Source organism: Myxine glutinosa, chromosome 8, assembly GCF_964187855.1.
Source record: "Myxine glutinosa chromosome 8, kmMyxGlut1.1, whole genome shotgun sequence".
NCBI lineage: Eukaryota > Metazoa > Chordata > Myxini > Myxiniformes > Myxinidae > Myxine > Myxine glutinosa.
In genome coordinates, this window is record NC_136268.1 from 138,107,157 (window position 1) to 138,131,981 (window position 24,825).

At 46.8% G+C, this 24,825-nt stretch overlaps 1 protein-coding gene across 1 annotated transcript in view; it reads right to left on the minus strand.

Annotated features, from left to right (window-relative positions):
- CDHR1 (cadherin related family member 1) overlaps window positions 1-20,570 on the minus strand; it is a 45,814-nt gene extending 25,244 nt beyond the window's left edge. The window contains 3 exon segments of the mRNA XM_078784002.1: window positions 19,752-19,895; window positions 20,152-20,271; window positions 20,472-20,570. Coding sequence (XP_078640128.1) covers window positions 19,752-19,895; window positions 20,152-20,271; window positions 20,472-20,570 — 363 coding nt within the window.
- Window positions 20,571-24,825: the final 4,255 nt, after the last annotated feature.

The window sequence follows — 24,825 nt, forward strand, 5'->3', positions numbered from 1 at the left end:
ATGTCAAAGTGGGCCGAGCGGAATGGCCGTCGTGTCCGCACAAATTACCCGACTATACTCGACGTTGACGAAGTCGCGTTACGCTGGCTCAATAAGAAAAAGAAGACACCCGGCTGGGTTATAAAATGACGACACCAGGGATTCGGTTCTCAAGACCTCCGGAGGAGATTATATTCGTTATGGAAGGTCAGATTACAGGGACGAGAGGTACAACATAGAAAGACAAGCACTTAGACACAATCTTATATTATCCCCGGACAGACGACAGACAAACGGGACAACGGCTGACTCACACGGGGGTTGATGGCAGGAAAGCGGGTATTGATGGCTCAAGGTGCACTCTTGGCTCAAAGCAGGGTCAACACGGTTCAGTCCAGAGATGCGGGGAGGTCTCGTCGCAGCGCTCAGAGGTGACGTTCTTTCTCAGGCGGGTCTTTCTCAGGCCTCTCCAAACTCAGGCGCATCTGTTTCAGCGCTCGCAGGTCCTTCTTTCTCCAGCTGGGGGCGCATCTGACGTCACGTCCGCTACGTGGCCGCGTATATCCGGCGGGGAGTGACACGCCCTCGGCTCGCTAGCGCCGCCCCAGATGGAATCGGTCCGCCCTTCTGATTGGGTGCGGGGGGTTACCAGGCTCCGCCCTTGAGGAGGAGCTGACAGCCAGCCCCTCCGTGGTAACCCCGTGGAGCGCGTGGTCAATGGCGCTAATCGAGCCGGTGTGAGGACGCATCCTCCCCCGCGCCGCCGCCATCTCCTCTGTTGTTGTTGTAATTGTTGGGGAAGAAGATGGAAGGAGGTATGGGAAAGGTCCTAAACTCACTACTGATGCCATATAATCACATTCTGGTGCAACGAAGAGTCATAATTAATGGAGACGAGGCCTTAACTGACATAGATTAAGAATAACTAGCAAGATGTCCGAAAGTTGTCTACGTGTGGTGCGGTGGACCTGGGCACGACATTTAATGGGGGAATAAGGGGAAGGTCGGCTCTACTGAGTGTTATTTACATGCAATGGGACTAGGGAATGGGGGATTGGGGAAAGTTGGGGAGTATTGGAGAAATAGGGGAATATTTACAAGCGGATATGGAGGCCAAATTCCATATTCGCAACATTGCACCCTTCTCTACCCTCGGGGCGTCCCGACCCGATAAATTTTTACCTACTTTAGTGTGGCACGCAATGTAGTTCCCTCTACTATTAACTCTACCCTGAGTGCGACAGTTTTATAGATATTCACAAATGAGTAAATATGTCCCCCTGCGACGTTGCACCCTTCTCCTCTCAGAAACACACCCACAGGATAACCGAATCCGGAAAGAATTCTCAAACTAAACATACAGCCGGTAGGGAGCATTATTTACAAGATTACGCTGATATCTACACTACGATCCAGGACCTGTTTTTGGAGGAACACATGCAGATGTTATGCATAGAGAGAGCGCGCTTGCCAGCATCGATACACCAACCCACGAGTGCTCTGTGGCCGACGGCCTTTAATAACGTGCAGAGCACCCTTTCCCAGCATCAAAAGCACCACCCCACCACCAATCGGTGCAGTCACCATTGTTCATTGGAATAAAAATAAATTCGACAACCCCTAACCCTGCAGGTGTCTCTTGCTCTTCTTGTGGTGCACTTGGTGTTAACTAAAAGTGGTTCACCTGTATGGCATAGGTGCCACGTTGACCCATAGGTCCATCCCCGGGTGGTGCTTGGCCGCAAACGAACTGCGGTCCATTGTGGGTGGCCACAAACATTGCGGTCCATATGGTGTATCGATCCCGGCAGCAAACAGCGAAAGTGCAGGCCCACAACTGCGCAGCCAGCACCTCTCTCTCCTCTCTCTCTACCCCAAAGCCAGATCCTCGGAGGTGGGAGACAAAAGAAGCAGACAAGTGAGTAAGGTGGTAAGGGCGCAAAAGTGCACGCAATGTAAGGTGATGCACACTGGGGGCACATGGGAACCAGGTGAGACAGGTACGTTCCTATCGTACGCCCCCCCCCCCCACCAGGTAACCTACATGGCCCCTCCCTTACCCCTTACTGTATCCACACAACACAACACTACCCATAAACATCTACTTTACAAATCAACAAACATCCCTACTGTCTTCCCCGTTCCTCCCATAAACCAAATTCGTCTTCTCTCCCTCCTAACCAATCAAATTTGCCATTTTCAACTCTCATCAAAATTTGCCATTTTCAACTCAACATCAAAATTTGCCATTACCAATTCATCATCAGTCCCTCCTAGGGAGGGAGAGATGGAATCACCCCAATGTCTCATCCACGTCGTGATGCGTCTCACACATCCTCACAGCAATTCTTACTTCTGCACAAAACAAAGCAAACACAGGTGTGGAGTCATCATCATCACCACAGGTAAGTGGCTGCGTATGGTGCGACAGGTTCATCAATCCTAACTATTTCCTAAGTGACTTTAACAACTTTACACTACCCGGGGTCTTTCTCCGGCCAAACCATTGGCCCTCTTACACTATGGGTTCTAAAAACCAATTCCCATTGGCCAAACTGTGGTGCTCTTCAATTTGGGGTCTCACTCCCCCGATTCATCTCCTGGTGCCCTCGTACAATTTCTGGGCTGCGACGTGTACCTCTCCCAGTGGGTCTACCCACCTGCACACCTCCACCACTGCAGTTGCCTCCGAGCTTACCTGCTCCTTACCCTAACCTAACTACCAGGGGAAGGCCCTCTGGCACTCTCCCCACTCGGTGCCCTCTCTGGCACTGGGCTACCCGGGTCCATCCTCCGGATCCTCGGGCCCCATCCACAACTCTACCGGCTCCCAGAGCCCACCTGCGGCCTCACCTGGCCGACATCCTCACAGTGGTGGAGTGCCCAACCAACTACACACACTAACAGGCTACACGCCCCGCCATTTCCACAACACTAATGCACCCATTCACAACACCATTCTGCAACCGCACCACAAATGCCAATATCCAACCACAACTTACCTATACCCTCTACCTAACACTTACACTACCCGCCCCGGGTATTCGTGAAAGGGGTCCACTCTTCCCCCATCCACACCTTCGCACCATGCACACCACTCCGTACCACTTACTCCAACTCTCTCCACACACCTGTACTTGCACACCTGTGCTCTCACACCTGGTGCCACCTGCACCCTTCTCTCCCCAAGCGCATTTGCGCTGATCCACACACTCACTACTCACACACTGCTCCACACACCTGTCCAGTTGCACACCTGTGCAATCACTCCTGTTCCATCCTCACACACACGGCATCATCTCAGCTAACTACTCCCTTCTGAAACTTGCGCTTCCCAGTCGTCCCTTTAAACTATTGCGCTCCCACGTCATTATCATCCACACTAATCTACCTGCGTCCCCACTACAGGTATCAGTCACTAACTAAACTTAACGTTACCTAATGTCAATCTCTTCTAGATCCCTACTAATAACCTAACCCACCCGGGCTAGTTTTCACTGCCATACACCCCATAATCTAGTGCTCCTTTGCCCCCACATGGGAAGGATGGTGGATTTGCCATCCCACCACATCGGGGGTCTCTCACTACCAATTTTGCACATCGAATTTCAACAAATTAAAAATTTGTCAATCACTGCCCATCATCTGCCAATCACTACTGCCAATCCCTTGCCAATCATCAAATTTTGTTTTTCTCTAATTTTGGGTCCAAAACACTAACCTCATCACCCAGTCTACTCACTAATACCTCTCGGTGCGCCAATCCCTGTCCAAAACCCGGCTTCGTAAAGCCAAGCAATGGATGCTGGTTGTTTTGTGCCAGCGGCTGGATGCGTCCGGCACTCGGTGCAGGGACGGGGGTTTACCCGTGCCGAGATCCCACACATCACCTCGGCGTGGAGCCATCCAATGTCCCGATCTCGACCTGCCGGCACGTCTCAACAAAACGTGGTCGCCATAACGACCCTTCCTATCCTGCCGCCCGCTCCGCCTGGTGGAGCACGGACGCGGCCGTTCAAAGCGAGGCCCAGCACGCACCGAGGGCCCGATTCGGCTATAAGTCGTTCTAAACTCTACCCCGTCTAACGTCGATGCTTCACCTGGACGCTTACACCCCGCAGCCCGTTCCTTGCTCACACATCCAGCCGTGCCCATGCTCCTCGTACCTTTCCTTACACACCCAGGTACACCCATTCCACTCACAGCCTTGGTCACACACCTGACCACCGAACACTTTGGCACACATTCGTTGCTCGCACACCTCACCAATACACCGCTTCGCGCCCCCTCCTCGGTCACCTCCTCTGTGACAATCACAGGTGTGCCCTCATTCGCACACCCAACCACGTGCCTCACCACCAACTCCAGCGTGCATTCCCACTCACGCTCTACCATTCCAGGTGCGCATCCTTCCATCCCAGGTGTACATCCTCGCTCACCTGTCACAACTAACTCACGCTCCATGTCACTCTCACTACTTTCACCTCCATTCCTGACAGCGCACTCACCCTTACTCTTGACAGCGCACTCTTTCCTCATGCACCTGTCCGTCACACACCTTTCTCGCGCACACTCTCCCGTTACACCCTCTGTAACACTCACCACAGGTGGACACTCTTCCTTACTTCTGACAGCGCACTCTTTCCTCATGCACCTGTCCGTCACACACCTTTCTCGCGCACACTCTTGCATTACACCCTCTGTAACACTCCCCACAGGTGTGCATTCTTCCTTGCCTTTGACAGCGCACTCTTTCCTCAGGCACCTGTCCGTTACACACCTTTCTCGCGCACACTCTCCCGTCACACCCTCTGTAACACTCACCACACCGCGCTTCCATGTGCTCCCTCGCACACGCGCTACGACCGACTCACTCTCGCCAGCACCCTCACTCCTTGGCACGCACTTTTTCCTCACACACCCCAGAGTCGGACTTTCTCGCACACCTCCTCTTTCGCACACCAGACCTGTCGCACACTTCACCAACGGCCTCTCACGAACACCCGGGTCTATCTCGACCCCCAAGCCTCTTAAATCACCTGGCGCATCATACGCACGACCATATTGGTCACCACTTACACCGGGTCCTCTTCCTCTTCGCTTCTCCTCCATCACCTGCGAATCCCTCATCCGGTTAACGAGCACATCACGATCCAAACACAGACTTTGGACCAATTCTTTTATCTCCTCTTTTATCTCTTTGTTATCCCCTCTCCGTCGCTTCTTAATTTCGCTCACCCCTTCTTCCACTTCTTCTAATTTGTGCCTCACCTCTTTTATTCCCCGGTACGTCTCCTCAAGCTCGTCCTCCAAGGCTACCTTGACCGTTTCCATGTGCGTCCTCACCTGCCGGTCCTTCGTCTCCATAACCTCTATCACCTCGTCCAGCCTCGTTGTCAGTCCCTCACGTACCATCTGACATTCCCTCTTTGTCGCTATCAAGTCGTTTTTTATGTCGTTTTGTGTCGCTTTTAAACCTCCTAATACCGCAGTGTTCCTTTGAACCTGCTCCACTAACTCCGTTTGTCCCACCGTCAGCTGCTCCACCTCCTGCGTCAGGTCCTCTATGCCCCCTTGTAACTTTACAGTCCCCCTTCTCACCTCCTTCTCCATGTGCTCCTTACAGTGCCTCACCTCCTCGCGCACTCCTCCGACCTCCTCACTCACTCCTCTTCTGATCTCCTCTCCCATCACTTGCATCTCCTGCCCAGATGCCACCCTCATCTGCTCCATTTCCTCCCTGTGAGCATCCAGTTTGGTTTCTACCCCCATTCTGACCCCCTCTATCTGCTGCTCCATTTGTTTAACTTCCCTTTCCGCTTGGTCCCTCATGTCCCTCAATTTGCCTTCCATACTGTTTTCTAACCCCTCTAACCCATTTTTCACTCCCTCTATCTGATTCTCCTGGGCAGCCATTCTATTTTCTACCCCCGTTAACCCATGTTTCACCTCTTTTATCCCGTTGTCTAACCCCTCAAATTTCTTTTCTAATCCCTCACCGGTACCCCTCATTTGGCCCTCTAATCGCCCACTATCAACCCTCATTTGCTCACTCTGAGCATCCATCCGGTTCCCCATTACCCCCATTTGGCCCTCCAATCGCTCACCCTGAGCATCCATCCGGTTCCCCAACCGCTCACCCAATCGCTCAATTTGGCTCCCCATACTCATCTGTACAGCTGCCTGTAGCTGCGCAATGAGGGCCTGTATGTCAATCGGCTGCATGTTAAAGCCCGTTGATACAGCGGGCTCGGCTACCGCGCGCTCTTGCGAGGCGCCATTTTGCGTGCCTGCTACCCTCGCTGTTTCGCTCTCCTCATGTCCCTCATGTCCCTCAATTTGGTCCTGGACCGACCCTGCTTCACTCTCCCCTACCGGACCCCAGCCGTCTTGATCCGCCATAGCGCGACTTGCAAAATTCGAGTTTCGTAAAACAAATCCAAATTTTTTTTTTTTTCGTTATAATTTCGGCGAGCGCAGTAACCGCGGGACCGCGCTCCGAATCGATTCGGTCGAGCGCCGTACGCGCTCCGAACCGATTTTCCCTCCCAAAATTTGGGCCTAACTAATTTAGTCCCGGGTCCGAATCTCACTCCTCGACACCAATTGTTACAGACACGACTTTGATGTCAAAGTGGGCCGAGCGGAATGGCCGTCGTGTCCGCACAAATTACCCGACTATACTCGACGTTGACGAAGTCGCGTTACGCTGGCTCAATAAGAAAAAGAAGACACCCGGCTGGGTTATAAAATGACGACACCAGGGATTCGGTTCTCAAGACCTCCGGAGGAGATTATATTCGTTACGGAAGGTCAGATTACAGGGACGAGAGGTACAACATAGAAAGACAAGCACTTAGACACAATCTTATATTATCCCCGGACAGACGACAGACAAACGGGACAACGGCTGACTCACACGGGGGTTGATGGCAGGAAAGCGGGTATCGATGGCTCAAGGTGCACTCTTGGCTCAAAGCAGGGTCAACACGGTTCGGTCCAGAGATGCGGGGAGGTCTCGTCGCAGCGCTCAGAGGTGACGTTCTTTCTCAGGCGGGTCTTTCTCAGGCCTCTCCAAACTCAGGCGCATCTGTTTCAGCGCTCGCAGGTCCTTCTTTCTCCAGCTGGGGGCGAATCTGACGTCACGTCCGCTACGTGGCCGCGTATATCCGGCGGGGAGTGACACGCCCTCGGCTCGCTAGCGCCGCCCCAGATGGAATCGGTCCGCCCTTCTGATTGGGTGCGGGGGGTTACCAGGCTCCGCCCTTGAGGAGGAGCTGACAGCCAGCCCCTCCGTGGTAACCCCGTGGAGCGCGTGGTCAATGGCGCTAATCGAGCCGGTGTGAGGACGCATCCTCCCCCGCGCCGCCGCCATCTCCTCTGTTGTTGTTGTAATTGTTGGGGAAGAAGATGGAAGGAGGTATGGGAAAGGTCCTAAACTCACTACTGATGCCATATAATCACATTCTGGTGCAACGAAGAGTCATAATTAATGGAGACGAGGCCTTAACTGACATAGATTAAGAATAACTAGCAAGATGTCCGAAAGTTGTCTACGTGTGGTGCGGTGGACCTGGGCACGACATTTAATGGGGGAATAAGGGGAAGGTCGGCTCTACTGAGTGTTATTTACATGCAATGGGACTAGGGAATGGGGGATGGGAGATTGGGGAAAGTTGGGGAGTATTGGAGAAATAGGGGAATATTTACAAGCGGATATGGAGGCCAAATTCCATATTCGCAACAGTATATATATATATATATATATATATATATATATATATATATATACACAAAGAATTAAGTTAAGCACCCCTACACAAAGAATTAAGTTAAGCACCCCCTAATCCTGTCCTGAACCTGAACCCCCTCGAGCACGTTTGGGACATGTTGGGACGACAAATTGCGAAGATGGTCCCTCCAATAGCCAATCTGGATGAATTGGAACGTGCATTACATCGGGAATGGAACAACCTGCCACAGCAACGCATACGACGGCTTACAGGGTCTATGAGACGTAGGGTTGAGTCAGTGATCCGATCACGTGGGTCCTACACACGTTATTGACGCAAAGATCGCTAGAGGTCTTCTCAGAACAATGACTGTACGTTAGAAAACATAAACGTCATCCACACTGTCCGTGATGGACCTATAGCTCCATACTTAAATTGAGGTGAAAATATGCCTAAAATTCCCAAAAAATTTCACCTTAAATTATTCAGAATAAAATATTGAAAACGGCATGATTGTTATGTTTTTATGTGACCATAATATCACTTCTCCAGAAAATATAGCAATATCATGGGTATATTACACTGTTTTGATGACAACAAACTTGTAATGTGCGAGGTTGTAAAAAAACGGGGGGGGGGGTGCTTAACTTAATTCTTTGTGTATATATATATTGTAACGGATTTGGGAAACCCTGCACTTGGTGTAATTGTTGTAAATATCACCCTCTGTAAATAGTAATTCTTTGTAAATACCTCCATTTGTGTAAAGGTCAAAGGTCGTCCCCTTAGCTAGTCCATGTACAAGCACATAGCCAATCATAGAACCTCTCTATAGTTATTTCTTTATTCTATGTGAGTTTAAGGCTCTGTTTCCCATTAATTGACTCTGCATTGCACCAAATGAAATAAGATAGGTCCCCTTCAAGGATTGCATTTCCCATCCAAACTCTCCCTCTCTGTGCAAAACCGCTTGACGAGCGTGGGGTACGCGCCCTCTCAACTGGCCCTGGTTTGGAAGCGGCGTTCGCCGCCATTGTGAACATGTGCTCCGTGCTCTGTTTGGACAAGAAGGGCGGGGTCGCCGAGAAGAGACAAGCCCATGGCGCGCCACGGGGGTGGGGCTGTTCAGCTCCATGCCCAAGTAAGGCTACAAGCCCGTGGCTCGCCACGGGGGGGGGGGGGCGGGGGGGCTGTTCAGCTCCATACCCAAATAAGGTAACAAGACCGTGGCATTGCCATATAAGGCCACAAAACAGAGCACAGGGGCGGTACCCAAACGGCCGAGGGCGTTGAACTGTCCAACCTGGATTTGTCCAACCTGGTCCTGAAATTGTTCAAAGGCACAGGGAGTTGAACTGGGGGAGTGAGACCCCAAATTGATGAAGCACCACAGTTTGGTCAATGGGAATTGGTTCTTAAAACCGCATGGAGTGTAAGATGGCCAATGGATTGGCAGGAAAAGACCCCGGGTAGTGTAAAGTGTATTAAAGTCATTTAGAGGATAGTTAGGATTAAGAATCCCCTCGCACCATCTACATCCACTCACCTGCGGTGACGAAACTCCACACCATGCCATCTGTTTTTATTTTTCTGTGCAAATGTTTTGGATTGTGAGACGCATCATGACGTGGGTGTGACATTGTGCTTAATGTTCCATCTCTTCCTCCTTAAGAGGAATTGATGAGGAATTTGAATTTGTGGCAAATTTGGTTCGAGGGATTGTGGTGACGAATTTGGTATTAAGGGAAATATGGGGAAGACGAGACAGTAGTGACGAATTGGTAAGTGTGTAGATTTTGTAAATACGGGGAGGGGCAAGGGGGGCAGTGTAGGTCACATGTGGGGGGCGTACGTAGGGACGAACCTTTCTCAGCTCGCTCCCATGCGCCCCTGATTCTGCATTGCCTTGTTTGATGTGTACCCTTGCACCCTGACCCATGACTCACCTGTCTTCTCTGTCTTCCTTCTCCCAACCGAGGATCGTGCTCTCTGGGCACTGAAAGGGAGCATGTGGGAGGCCGTGTCTGTGTGCCCGAAATTCTCGCAACCAGCTGCCTGCATCCACGCACCACTTATGGACCACAGTCTGTGGCCAATGGACCCCACGTGTTGGGGCCTAACCCCTCTGCTGGGACCGGCCACGATGGCCCAAGAAAGATCTTGCTTGCGGACCTCTGTGAGGTGGCACCCAGCCCACAGGTGAACCACCCATAGTCGGCCCCTGTGGGCCATAAATAAAAAATGGATGCGTTGTGTGCCTTTTTATTTCCACCAAATAGGCCGCAAGCAAAGAACACGACAACATCTGGAAGAACGACGGACCAGCAGAGCAGAACGAGGAAGACCAGCATCAGTGTTTTTTTTGTGTGTTTTATTATTATGGTGTGAAATGAGCACTGGATGGTGCTTTCTGGTGCTTTGGTGTTTTGGTGCTCTTTATGGGTGCTGGTGCGTCGATGCAGTGCATGCTGTCTCCTCCCCTCCCACAGCATTTTCCTTTTTGTTCCCAAAAGAAAAATCACAAGTCCTGGGTTGCGTTTTGTAAATAGTCCAAGTAACGAGTCTTGTAAATAATGCTCCCCACCGTACATGTTTAGTTTGTGAATTAATTCCGCAATTCGGTTATCCTGTGGGCGTGAATCTGTTAGATAGGGTGCAATGCAACAGTGGGACATACTTATTTGTGTTTTAAAACTGTCACACTCAGGGTCAGATTAATTGTAGAGGGAATTACACCTACGTGCCACATTAAGTAAAGTTTTATAGGCACGGGACGTGCCTGGAGGATGAGGGTGCAGTGTAACGGATTTGGGAAACCCTGCACTTGATGTAATTGTTGTAAATATCACCCTCTGTAAATAGTAATTCTTTGTAAATACCTCCATTTGTGTAAAGGTCAAAGGTCGTCCCCTTAGCTAGTCCATGTACAAGCACGTAGCCAATCATAGAACCTCTCTATAGTTATTTCTTTATTCTATGTGAGTTTAAGGCTCTGTTTCCCATTAATTGACTGCATTGCACCAAATGAAATAAGATAGGTCCCCTTCAAGGATTGCATTTCCCAGCCAAACTCTCCCTCTTTGTGCAAAACCGCTTGACAAGTGTGGGGTGCGCGCTCTCTCAACTGGCCCTGGTTTGGAAGCGGCGTTCGCCGCCATTGTGAATATGTGCTCCGTGCTCTGTTTGGACAAGAAGGGCAGGGTCGCCGAGAAGAGACAAGCCCATGGTGCGCCACGGGGGCGGGGCTGTGCAGCTCCATGCCCAAGTAAGGCTACGAGTCCTATATATTGTTACGGTTTTGCAATAAAGGACACTTCTAGTTAATTACACGACAACATGTAGCCTGCATTAATCAGTTATTTCTTCTTAAATGTAAAGATTAGCTCCCTTCCCATTGTGTGGTAATTAAAGCAGATATGCGTTGAGTTAGGCAGGATTCCAACCCTCCGTGTGGTTGAAAGAAGACGTTGTTTTCATGTGCGGGGAAGAACAGTCCATGTGATCAACCGTGACAGTGGTAGTCGGGGAATGAAACCTTCCAAAAGGAGGCGGGAAATTAAACCTTCCAAAAGGAGTTGGGGAATTGAAACCTTCCAGAAGGAGGTGGGGAGGGGGGGGGGGGGGTGACCGCACGTGACCAACCTCGGCCAATGGGAGGCCGTGGAACCTTCTAGAAGGACATTCCACCCGATAAAGGTCCGTGCCGATCGTCATTCGTCCTCTCTTTCCTCGTTCGTCCTTCAAGCTGGCTGTCCTATGAGCTGGTTCATCCCTGCTGCCCTCCTCGTTCGTCCTCCAAGCTGGTTCTTCAGCCGTGCTGGGTAGTCCTCTGTGCTGGGTCATCCTCCGTGCCAATCCTCCTTTGTGCTGTCTGCGGGATTGATCCGTGCGCCACGCGCGGGAACTGCAGGACCCATGTCATCGTCAGCCTGTACACCGGTACGAGTCTAACCGGTGTGTGATTCACCCCATGTGCGAGTGTGCCAGGTGCCTGTGTCGGTATTAGATAGGTAAGAATTGTTAAGTCTGCTTCTCACCCTTTTTTCTGTGCCATTGTAAATAAAAGACGTGTACATTTTGTTTCCTTTTGTTTCCGTTCAATTCCCGGTCTTCCCGGCCACGTGGTCTTGAAGGTATTCAGGTCACGATCGATAACCCTTCGACCCGTGATTGGTGGATTGGCGATTGGAGTTGCTACACAACCCGCCGGCCGTGAGTTTCGTCGCGGTCGACGGCCCGTGGACCCGGTGTCTGTGGGGAAACGGGGTCTTAACCCCACCCTTAGTACATCGACAGACCCGGGATCTGCAACAATATATTGTTATGTCGGGGGGTAAAGGAATGTCTAGAGCCAGGTAGGTCTGTATAGGTAACATGCTTTGACTGTCGCGATAGGGCATCTACCCTGTAATAAGTTCTGTGTTTTTAGGCGGTTTGTCGGGGTAAGAGTATACTGTTACGGATTCGTCACTTCCGTTGTTGTGGTTTACATACACTGTAAGCATTTTTGGTTCCATGTACTATTATTGTTATCGTTTAAGTGAAATGGAGATAACTGTTTTCAAAAGGTAAAAAAATTAGTGTTTTAAAAGAAACCGGAAACCGGATCTAGAGAAAACCGGACGAAGAAGAAGAGGAGGAAGAAGAAGCGGAGCAAGAGAGGTCGGAAAAGAAAGCGGAGCTGCTTTGATGTCTCTAGGAGACGCTGGCGAACGGGGGTCACGAGCGAACTTTGGGTTTCCTGGGAAAGGGATCCCTGTGACAGAGTGGTTATCGCTGTGACAGATAAACCTGCGTGACAGGTTTTGCGTTTGATTCCGAAGAGAATCGTTGTTGGAGTGCAGGTACGCCTTCAGTACGGGCCCGTCGGCCATTTTGCCTCGCTCCCGCCAATTTCGCATCGCTCCAGCCATTTCACCGCACCCAGCCGTTAACCTGGTTTGCATGTGTAACGTGGATTTCGATTGGGAATTTGTGGTTCTCCGTTTGGGAGCCGTTGAACGTTCATACCCGAAGGTGTAATTTCCCAGTCGCCTTTTGAGGGCACCTTTGCGCATCTTTGGCAGTGTGACTGTCAGCCGAACTGGATTCTGGTCTCGATACGACATCGTTCTTACGATCACCAGAGCGTGGATCGCCTTTGGCTTGATGCCGGGACAGAGACTTTGGGAATGTTATTTTCGCTCACTTGGAGCACAGTGAGTTATATTGTAAGAAATTGATGATACCATCAAAGGAATGATATAGTATTTGTTGTACAATTGATTCACATTGTTCTTGTGCTGTTATTCTTGTGTAATCTTAATACAATACTTGTTTTTTGGTAACAATTGGTGTGGTTTCACCTTTGGTCATTGACACACAGAATAACACATCTTTCTGCTGTGACTCCTTTCGGGGCTCGGAGGTACACCGTGACCGGGGTTTGGGGAGGAGCACGTAACAATACCTGTGAACATGCAAGGATGTTCGTGTGTTAAATAGTTGTAGGGACTAAGATAAACCCCTGTGTGTCACACCCGGTAATCATTCTTTTGTCCCTCATGGCAACGTACTCATATAAACACTTAGATAGGTCCTTAGTGCACACATTAATTAGGTCCCTTCCCTTACAATGACCTTGGAAGAAGACCGGCAGGAAGCCAGATCGGGGCACCGCCGGATGGCCGCCGCCAGCCGCACCACCAGCTGGCCTAGCAACATCGCGTGAGACGAGCTGTAACCACGCCCAGGAGCACTGTGATTGGTTGGCGCGGAAGGCGCGAACCTGGAGCGAATCAGAGCAGAAGGCGTGAGGAGTTTCGGCAAATGGCGGGCAGCTACAAGGCTCTGGTTGGTGGCGTGCCAGAACTGACGTCACATGGCAAAGTTACAAAAGGGCTCGCTGGACGACATTTTGTCTCTTGGCTCTCTTGGCTCTCTTTGCTCTCTTCATGCTGGACCCCTTCGTATTGGAGATCTCTCTCTGTGCTTGAAGCTCTTTCCTTTCTTTTTGGTCTCTGCGCTTCTCTTCTTCGTCTTGAGAGGTCCTGGTGGTCGTTGGTTCACCATCTGCGTGGTGCTTGGAGCGGTCCTTCTCGGTGCTTTCGGAGCTTGGAGTGGTGCTGGGGCCTCGTGTGCGATCGACTCGGAGCTTGGAGCATTGCGGGCCGCGTGGGGTCTGGCGAAGCGTGCGAGAGTGCGGACTGTGGGTTCCCTCGCGCCGGAGCTTGGAGCCGGACGGGGCCGCGTTGGACGAAGGACAGATAAGCTCGCACCACATTACACAAACCCATGACGAACGTGTTATTTTGTGAATTCATTTTCCCCTGTCTCGTATTTGGAAGTCAGTGTGTGGGATCCCAATTTAGGATCATTATTTATTGACCGTCGCGGTCCTTGTTCTCGGGTTCCGTTTAATAAATCATCATTTTTGTACATTTTACCCCGGATTCCCGTTTTGAGTTAATTCCCCTGTAGGATCGGAGCTGCGGTTGGATCGCTATAGGTAAGCGCTGCCGCCTCTTCCTCTTCACTTCTTCCTCCCGCGGTTGATAGCAAAATCCGTATTTGGTCGTCGCCTCCATTAAAGCCGTTCGGTCTTCCGTGGTCCCTGGTGTTAACCTTGAGGGATCCGCACGACAATATATATGTATATATATATATATTGTTACTTATGGAAGCAAACTGATCTGACATTATAACATTGACAAAACTATTTCCATAAAGCTTTGATGGTTGCCCTACGTAGCCAGAAACAGCCGTTCACCCGTGACATGCAAACAACTTGGGAATTTTTTAATAGTGTAGGAGTTGTTTCCTATAGCTTCCTGGTGTAGGAGTTGCTAATAAAGCAAGTAGGGTAAACTCATATCAAGGGTTATCCAAGAAGACCAAAACACTTACTCATGGCTTACATCCAATGGATGGCTTACACTGATGCATATCCCTATATGATAAACGCTAATGGGACAGTTTATAGTTCAGTTTAGATGTAAACCCAAGGTAGACATCTCAGAGGTGAATGTACTATCCTGACGCACACTAACCTATCCTGCTATCGTATAAGCTATCCACACATACACAAACATATACATATATATATATATATATATATATATATATATATATATATATTTCAACGATACACAGTGCCTTCAGAGAGTATTCACACCCCTTGACTTTTTTTCACATTTTCTTGTGTTACAGCCTGAATTTAAAATGGATTAAACTGAGATTTTTGGTTACTAATGTACACACAATACTCTATAATGTCAAAGTGGAATTTTTTTCTTTAGAATTTTTTACAAATTAATTAAAGATGAAATACAGAAATGTCTTGAGTCAATAACTATTCAACCCCTTTGCTATGACACTCCAAATTGAGCTCAGGTGTATCCAATTTCCTTTGATCATCCTTGAGATGTCTCTCCAACTTGATTGGAATCCACATGTGGCCTATTCGATTGATTGGACATGATTTATAAAGAAACACACCTTTATATATCACGTCCCAGAGTTGACAGTGCTTGTCAGAGCAGAAACTCTACCATGAAGTCCAAGGAACTGTCCGTAGAACTCTGATATGGAATTATGAGGAGGCATAGATCAGGGGAAGGGTATAACACAATTTCTCGTGTTGAAAGTTCCCAAGAGCACAGTGAGCTCAATCGTTAGGAAATGGAAAGAATATGGAACTACACAGACTCTTCCTAGAGCTGGCCGTCCGACTAAACAGCAACCAGGCAAGAAGGACCTTGGTCAGGGAGGTGACCAAGAACCCAATTACCACTCAGACAGAACTACAGAGTTCCTTGGCTGAGATTGGAGAACCTGCCGGAAGGACAACAGTCTCTGCAGCACTTCACAAAACTAGGCTTTATAGCAGAGGGGCCAGACAGAAGCCACTCCTGAGAAGAAGGCACTTACAGCACATCTGGAGTTTGCCAAAAGGCAAGTGAAAGATTCTGAGACCATGAAACAAAAAATTATATGGTCTGCTTTGATGAAAACTGAACTCTTTGGCCTGAATACAAAGCACGACGTCTGGCAGAAACTGATCACAGCTCGTCACCCATCTCACATCATCCCTACCGTGAAACATGGTGGTGGCAGCATCATGCTATGGGGATGCTTTTCAGCGGCAGGAACTGGGAGACTTGTAAGGATAGAAGGAACAATGAATGCAGCCAAATACAGGCAAATCCTTGAGGAAATTTGCTTCAGAGTGCAAAAGACCTTCAACTGTGGTGAAGATTTAAATTCCAACAGGACAATGACCCCAAGCATACAGCCAAAGCAACACTTGAATGGCTTCAGAACAAGAACATGAAAGTCATTGAATGGCCCAGCAAATCCCAGACTTTAATCCCATTGAGGATCTGTGGAAAGATTTGAAGATTACTGTTCACCCGATGCTCCCCATCCAACTTGACAGAGCTTGAGCAAATCTTCAAGGAAGAATGGGAGAAACTCCCCAAATCTAGATATTGTTACGGATTCGTCACTTCCGTCGTTGTGGTTTTCATCCACTGTAAGCACTTTTGGTTCCATGTACTATTATTGTTATCGTTTAAGTGAAATGGACATAACTCTTTTCAAAAGGTAAAAAAATTTAGTGTTTTAAAAGAAACCGGAAACCGGATCGGGAGAAAACCGGAAAAAGAAGAAGAAGAAGAGGAAGAAAAGCGGAGCAAGAGAGGTCGGAAAAGAAAGCCGAGCTGCTTTGAGGTCTCTAGGAGACGCTGGCGAACGGGGGTCACGAGCGAACTTTGGGTTTCCCGGGAAAGGTCGTGACATCGTGGTCGCACGTGGTGACATCGTGGTCGTGACATCGCACGTGACAAAGCCGAATGCCTCAACTCTGTGTTCGCCTCGAAATCCTTAGTCCCAAACCCATCTCTCTCTGTTCCCACCTTTCCCAGTCGAACCCAAATGCTCCTGGACTCTGTGTCCTTCTCTCCTGACAAGGTGGAGGAGTTTTTGTCAAACCTCGACTCTGATTCTGCAACTGGACCAGACGGCATCAGCCCACGGGTCCTAAAATCCTGCTCTGCCGCTCTATCTCACCCTCTCTCTGTTCTTTTCACCCTATCTTTTGCTCAAGGTCATCTGCCAGCATCCTGGAAATCAGCTAACATTACCGCTTTACACAAAAAAGGTGCAAAAACAGATCCTTGCAACTACAGACCAATCAGCCTGCTCCCAATTATCAGCAAAGTCATGGAATCCATCATTGCTTCGGATATGAAATCTTTCCTCTTCTCCAATGGCTTGATCTCTGATCATCAATTTGGTTTCAGACCAGGTCACTCTACTCTGGACATGCTGCTTCTGCTGTCTCAACAATGGATGGAGGTCCTGAATGCCAAACAGGAAATCAGAGCTGTCTCCCTTGACATATCAAGGGCCTTTGATACGGTCTGGCACCCAGCTCTGCTCACCAAACTCTCCTCCTATGGTATCCATGGAAATCTCCATGCATGGCTTGCGGACTTCCTCTCTGGTCGTAGTCAACGTGTGGCCCTGAATGGATTTCTCTCATCTCCCCTTCCTGTTCAGGCTGGAGTTCCCCAAGGAAGTGTGCTGGGCCCTGTGCTTTTTCTGGTCTTTATCAATGATCTCTCTGACTCTCTGGAAAATCCTCTCTATCTCTTTGCTGATGACTCCACTCTCTGCCGCTCCATTCCTCTTCCATCAGATAGGCAGTCTGCAGCCTCCTCACTCTCTGAAGACCTGGACAAAATCACAGACTGGTCAAACAAGTGGAACATGTCTTTCAATCCTGCCAAATCTCACTCTCTTACTATGTCTCTCCGAAAAGATCGACTGGACAACCCTCCCATCTACTTTCTCAACAATCCTCTCCAAGAAGTTCTGTCACTCAAGCTTTTGGGTCTCACTATCTGCCATGATCTTTCTTGGGAAAACCACATTTCCAAGCTGGCCTCCAAAGCCAGTCGCCGACTGGGCATCCTCCGTCGTGCGAAGTCCTTCCTCGGCACACCTGAGCTCCTCACCACATACAAGGCTTTCATCCGCAGCTCAATGGAATACTGTTCTCCCCTATGGGCTGGTGCTCCTGCCTCACACCTGGCTCGGCTTCACGCTGTTGAATCCAAAGCTTTCAAAATCATTGGAATCTCCCGCGATGAAGCTATCTCTGAGGGCCTTTCACTCACTCACCGCAGGCAGGTAGGTGGTCTTTCTGTCTTCTACCGACTCCTCTCCGGCCTTGCTCCCCCAGCTCTCTCCGTGCTCTGTCCCCCAAATATTCCTACAGGTCGCACAAGATCTGCCAGCAACCCTCTGATGGTTAAACTGCCGAAATCTCGGCTCTCTGCTCACCTTCACTCTTTCATTCCTCTTTTCTCCCGCCTGTGGAACAAACTCCCACACTCCCTTCAATCCCTCTCCTCCCTCCACGTCTTTAAAACAGCTGTTCACCACCATCTCTTATCTTCCCCCATCCATAACCTTGATCTTTTCTACCCCCACTAATTCACCCCAGATCCACCTTGTTTGAAATTCCAACTTATTTCCTGGATATCCTGGCAGTGTCCATATGTTTATACCTCTCCCACCCCCCCCCCCCCCCCTTCACATGCCTCCCCCCCAAAGCCCTCTCCCTCCCACAGATCTCTCGATGTCTCCATGTCTCTCGGTCCCTGCTCTCAAATGTTGTGTTTGTGTCCTTCCCCCTCTCTCCCCATCTTGTCTACCGCTCCCGATGTTATTTGTTTTATGTGTCTGTTTGTCTTTCTGTGTGATTAATTTTCGCTCTTTCACGAGCCTCGATCTTGTATACAAAAAAAAAAAAAAAAAAAAAAAAAAAAAAGGGATTCCTGTGACAGAGCGGTTATCGCTGTGACAGATAAACCTGCGTGACAGGTTTTGCGGTTGATTCCGAAGAGAATTGTTGTTGGGGTGCAGGTACGCCTTTAGTACGGGCCCGTCGGCCATTTTGCCTTGCTCCCGCCAATTTCGCATCGCTCCAGCCTTTTCACCGCGCTCCAGCCATTTCACCGCACCCGGCCGTTAGCCTGGTTTGCGTGTGTAACCTGGAGTTCGATTGGGAATTTGTGGTTCTCCGTTTGGGAGCCGTTGAACGTTCATGCCCGAAGGTGTGATTTCCCAGTCGCCTTTTGAGGGCACCTTTGCGCCTCTTTGGCAGCATTGACTGTCAGCCGAACTGGATTCTGGTCTCGATACGACATCGTTCTTGCGATCACCGGAGCGTGGATGGACTTTGGCTTGGTGCCGGGACAGAGACATTGGGAATGTTCTTTTCGCTCACATGGAGCACAGTGAGTTTTATTGTAAGAAACTGATGGTACCATCATAGGAATGATATAATATTTGTTGTACAATTGATTCATATTGTTCTTGTGCTGTTATTCTTGTGTGACCTTAATACAATACTTGTTTTTTGGTAACAATTGGAGTGGTTTCACCATTGGTCATTGACACCCAGAATAACACATCTTTCTGCCGTGACTCCTTTCGGGGCTCGGAGGTTCACCGTGACCGGGGTTTGGGGAGGAGCACGTCACAATATGCAAAGCTGATGCAGACATACCCAAGAAGACTCGAACCTGTAATCGCTGCCAAAGGCTGCCAAATTTTAAAACCAGGCTGTAACACAACAAAATGTGAAAAAGTGAAGGGGTGTGAATACTTCAGGCAATGCATTTGTAGTAAGAATTCCCACAAAGATATCTCTGCTTGAACATAAATTACGAGGAATTTCCACTTAAGTTCCAGTTTCTGCTTCATGGTGCAATTTTTTCTGCAAGTATACAAAGTTAAAAATATAATGACCAAATCTACAATGTTGTCAAATCAAACAAAGTGTATTCTCACTTTTTGAAGTCAGATTTTTGTTTCTCTTTGAGTGCGATCGAATCCAGACGAAGCCCAATGCCAAACACGTTATAAACGGAGCCGTCCTGATATCCGCAACGTGTCGCTCGTCAACCTTAAGCTGAGACGTAATTGATTATTTTGTCGAGAAGTAACAATAAATTACCAACAGACCTATTCCATAAACGATGCACTTACCGCCGGTGCATTCTCGTAAACCCTGGCCTGGTAAGGAACACCAACAAAGATCGGTGGGGTGTCCTGGACATCTTCAACGTTGATCGTTACAAGGGTGGAAATTGAGAAGATCTTGAACTTCCCATGCAGGACTCCTCCAGCATCCTAATGTGGATGAAGGAGATGCAGCCACAGTTCCCATGAATAAAAAGTTCATATTTTTGAGACTATGCATGGTAAGTCAAACATGCTTTGATGTTATTGAAATCTCCTTTACATTTTGTTGAGATTTGCTGAAAGTAGTTGTGCTGATAACACAAGTTGGTAGTTATACTGATTATTCTTTAGGCAACCCATTTCTATTGTGACGTTGAAGTAACTTTGTCAATTTGATTAAAAAAATTAAAAAAACTTTTCCCACCGTTGCAGTAATTTCTAAGGAGATCAATTTCTCTTTCTCGGCGTCCATTGCTGAATCCGCTTTCAGACTGAGCACACCGCTGTGTTTGTCCACAGTGAACTGGCTACCTGCCACGTTCGTCTAAAAGGTAAATGACATCAGAATATTATCGATTTGTGATAATTTAAATCCACTTTTTTACTTTGAATGCAAGTTAGTACTTCAAACTCTAAGTCATTTAGAACAAACCAAGAAAACACCTTCCAAACAAGGTAATTTATACCTTTTCAAAGTTTCGTTTTGTATAGTCCGAAAGGATGGTGCACAGGTAGCCCACTTACCTTTGATGTGTCCTGTCTGGGTTTTATTCCCAAGGTGACTGTGAACAGATCGGTGCTTCGCAGGAATCGTGTTGAGTCACCAAGTGTGCCATCCCTCATGTTAACGTTAAGCTGGCTGTCCTGTCTGCTGTTTGTTTTCTTGATTGCTTTGGCAAAAACGGTATTCTTTATTTTTGATTAACCCATTAGTTGATTAATTACCTAATTATTATCGATTATTAAGTACTTATTTATTTCCTTTCTCATCTGGGCAATATCTCGGGCACCTTTTGAGCTAGGAAGCTGATATTTGGACACCACAGTTACCAAGTGATTTGGCTGTAAAGGGATTTTGGTTTATTGATTAATCCATTAATTGATTGTTTATTGAATTTTTTTGACTAATCACTTGATTAATTTTCAAAACGTTACAGATTTGCATGAAATAGTGGTGGTTTAAGTATAATATTAGCCAATTGATTAAGAAAGTAATTATTTTACGATTATTATTTATTTATTTTAATTACACAATTAATTAATTGTTTCACGAGTTATCAAGTGACCACTATATTCGTCATGTGTGTGCGTCTGTCTGTGTGTGTGTCTGTCTGTCCGCAGCATAACTACCCGATGATATCATCCGATCTTGATGAAACTTTGGTGGGAGGTTGATATCATGATCTAGTTGTGTCCGGCCTAGAGTGGGCGTATTGCGCCCATTGTGGGCGGAGCCACGCCCGAAAAAGATGTCTTTTTAGGGGGTAATCGAGTTCAAGCTACATCTTCTCCGAGGGAGTTGGTGGAATCTGACAGGGGTTTCGGTATTTGGTTAGGCCAATGTCATGTGTCTAGCCCCACGGAGCTCGATTTTTCATTTTCGCCCCAAGGTCAAGGTCACAAGGTCACGAAATTTAGAAATGTCGATTTTTGATGGTTTTATTACATTGTTCGCTTCCTGATAGGGTGAAATGTCGTACATGATCTTATATTATCACATACATCATGAAATACAAGTTTTCCAACAAATTTCAGAATCCTCGACCTTTGACCTTTGACGGTCACAAAGTTTCAAAGTTGTCAGAATCGAACCGAATTTTCGGTATTGTGTAGCTAACTAGTCTCATAACAGATAATACATTCCTATTTATATATTTTCAATGTCGGTTTTGACCTTTGTCATTGAATACCGCTCGCTCGTGAACCATCGTCATCTCCTGAATATGAATGAATGAATGATCGTTTTAAGGCCATTTCCCCCGCTAGAGCGAGGGTTAGCCTTGCGGGCCCCATGACAATCATTGTTCCATGTTTGAGGCAATGTTTTTATGGCCGGATGCCCTTCCTGACGCCAACCCTTGGTCGCCTCTTACGATGCGCAGGGATATGGTGTACCTATTCTAAATCGGGGTACACACCGTGATCATTCATCCCAGCAAGCTGGTACTCAATTTGCTGACCTCGGAAGGATGACAGGCTGAGTCAACCCCCCTGGCGTTAATTCAGCGATCGATCGGGATTCGAACCCAGGATTCTAGGATCCCAAGCCGGCACCCTAACCGCTAAGGCAACATCTCCTGACTTGTGAATTATTTATTTTCATTCTCATCTGGGCAATATTCCAGGCACCTTTTGAGCTACGAAACTGATATTTGGACACGAGAGTGACCAAGTGATTTGGCTATAAATAGTATTTTGGACTTATTGATTAATGAATGAATCGATCTATTATCTAATTTTTCAACTAATTACTTAATTAATGAATTTGCAAAAAGTTACAGGTTTGAATGAAACTGGTGGTTGAGGTGTCATTAGCCAATTAATTAAGAAATTAATTATTTTACGATTATTATTTATTTATTTTAATTATACGATTAATCAATCAATTATTGTATACCGCTCCCTCCCAATTCCATCTCCATGTGCTGCAAGGTGGCATTGCCGGGCGCTGGAGGATGTTATTTATTTATTTGGCATGGGGGCGGCGTACTTTGAATGTATCTGCACTTGTACACCGCACCTTTCCTATGCCATCTCCAGGCGCTGCATAACGTCATTTCAGGGCACCAAAGGGGGCTCGGCAATGACGCACGCGAAAGGGAGTACTCAGTTTTCACTCTGGTTGTTTGTTGTACACCGCACCTTTCCTATGCCATCTCCAGGCACTGCATAAAGTCATTGCCGGGCACCGAAGGGGGCTCGGCAGTGACGCACACTGAAAGGGAGTACTCAGTTTTCACTCTGGTTGTTTTCTTTCTTGCTTTCTTTCTTGTTGTACACCGCTCCTTTCCTATGCCATCTCCAGGCATTGCAAATCGTCATTGCCGGGCACCAAAGGGGGCTCGGCAGTGACGCACGCTGAAAGAGAGTACTCAGTTTTCACTCTGGTTGTTTGTTTGTTTTCTTTCTTGGTTGTCCGGGCGATATCTCAGCCATCCTTTGAGCTAGGAAGCTGAAATTTCGGCACAGTAGTGAGCAAGTCCTTTGTCAAATACGGTATTTTTTGTTTTTTGAATAATCAATTAATTGAGGAGTTATTTAATTATTAGCGTTTAATTAAGTACTTATTTAATTAATTAAATTTCATTTCTCTTCTGACCATTATTAACTCAGGCACCTTTTGAGTTAGGAAGCTGATATTTGGACATGCCAATGACCAGGTGATTTGGCTGCAAAGGATATTTTTGATTTATTAATTAATCAATTAATCGATTAATTATTTAATTATTCGATTAATGACAAAAAAATTTTTTTTTTTAAAGTTACAGATTCTGATGAAATAGTGGTAGTTTATGTGTTCTCTGACCAAATTGATTAATAATTTAATTTTTTTATGATTATTATTTATTTATTTTCATTATTAATTGTACACCGCTCCTTTCCTATGCCACCTCCAGGCATTGCAAATCGTCATTGCCGGGCACCGAAGGGGGCTCGGCAGTGACGCACGCTGAAAGAGAGTACTCAGTTTTCACTCTGGTTTCTTGTTTGTTTGTTTTCTTGTTTCCTTGGTTGTCCGGACGATATCTCAGCCATCCTTTGAGCTAGGAAGCTGAAATTTCGGCACAATAGTGAGCAAGTCCTTTGTCAAAAACGGTATTTTTTGTTTTTTGATTAATCAATAAATTGAGGAGTTATTTAATTATTAGCGATTAATTCAGTACTTATTTAATTAATCAAATTTCCTTTCTCTTCTGACCATTAACTCAGGCACCTTTTGAGTTAGGAAGCTGACATTTGGACATGCCAATGACCAGGTGATTTGGCTGCAAAGGATATTTTTGATTTATTAATTAATAAATTAATCGATTAATTATGTAATTATTTGATTAATGCCAAAAAAAATTTTAAATTTAAAGTTACAGATTCTGATGAAATAGTGGTAGTTTATGTGTTCTCTGACCAAATTGATTAATAATTTAATTTTTTAATGATTATTATTTATTTATTTTCATTATTAATCATTTATTTATTTTCTTTCTCATTTGGCCAATATCTCAGGCACCTTTTGAGCTGGGAAGCTAATATTTGGACATGAGTGACCAAGCGATGTGGCTATCAAGGATATTTTTGATTTATTGATTAATCATTTCATCTATTAATTATTTATTGATTAATCGATTAATTATTTATTGAGTAATCAATTAATTATTTAATTTTTTATAAATGACTTATTTAATTACATTTCTAAAAGATACATCTTCGGATGAAGCACTAGTGGTTTAGTTATGCGATTAGCCAATTGATTATGAAAATATTTTGTGATAATCTTTTATTGATTTTAATTATACAATTAATCAATCAATTAGTGTACACCTATCCCTCCCAATGCAGCCTCAATGAGCTGCACTGCGGTATTGCCGGGCGCCGGAGGCGCCCCGGCAATGCCGCGCTGCAGCATATTTAATTATTTGGCATGGGGCGGTGTACTTTGAATGTATGTGTACTTGTCATTTATTTGTTTTCTTTCTTGGTTGTCCGGGCGATATCTCAGCCATCCTTTGAGCTAGGAAGCTGAAATTTTGGCACAATAGTGAGAAAGTGCTTTGTCAAAAACGGTATTTTTTTTTTTTGATTAATCAATAAATTGAGGAGTTATTTAATTATTAGCGATTAATTAAGTACTTATTTAATTAATTAAATTTCCTTTCTCTTCTGACCATTAACTCAGGCACCTTTTGAGTTAGGAAGCTGATATTTGGACATGCCAATGACCAGGTGATTTGGCTGCAAAGGATATTTTTGATTTATTAATTAATCAATTAATCGATTAATTATTTAATTATTCGATTAATGACCAAAAAAAATTTTTTTTTTAAGTTACAGATTCTGATGAAATAGTGGTAGTTTATGTGTTCTCTGACCAAATTGATTAATA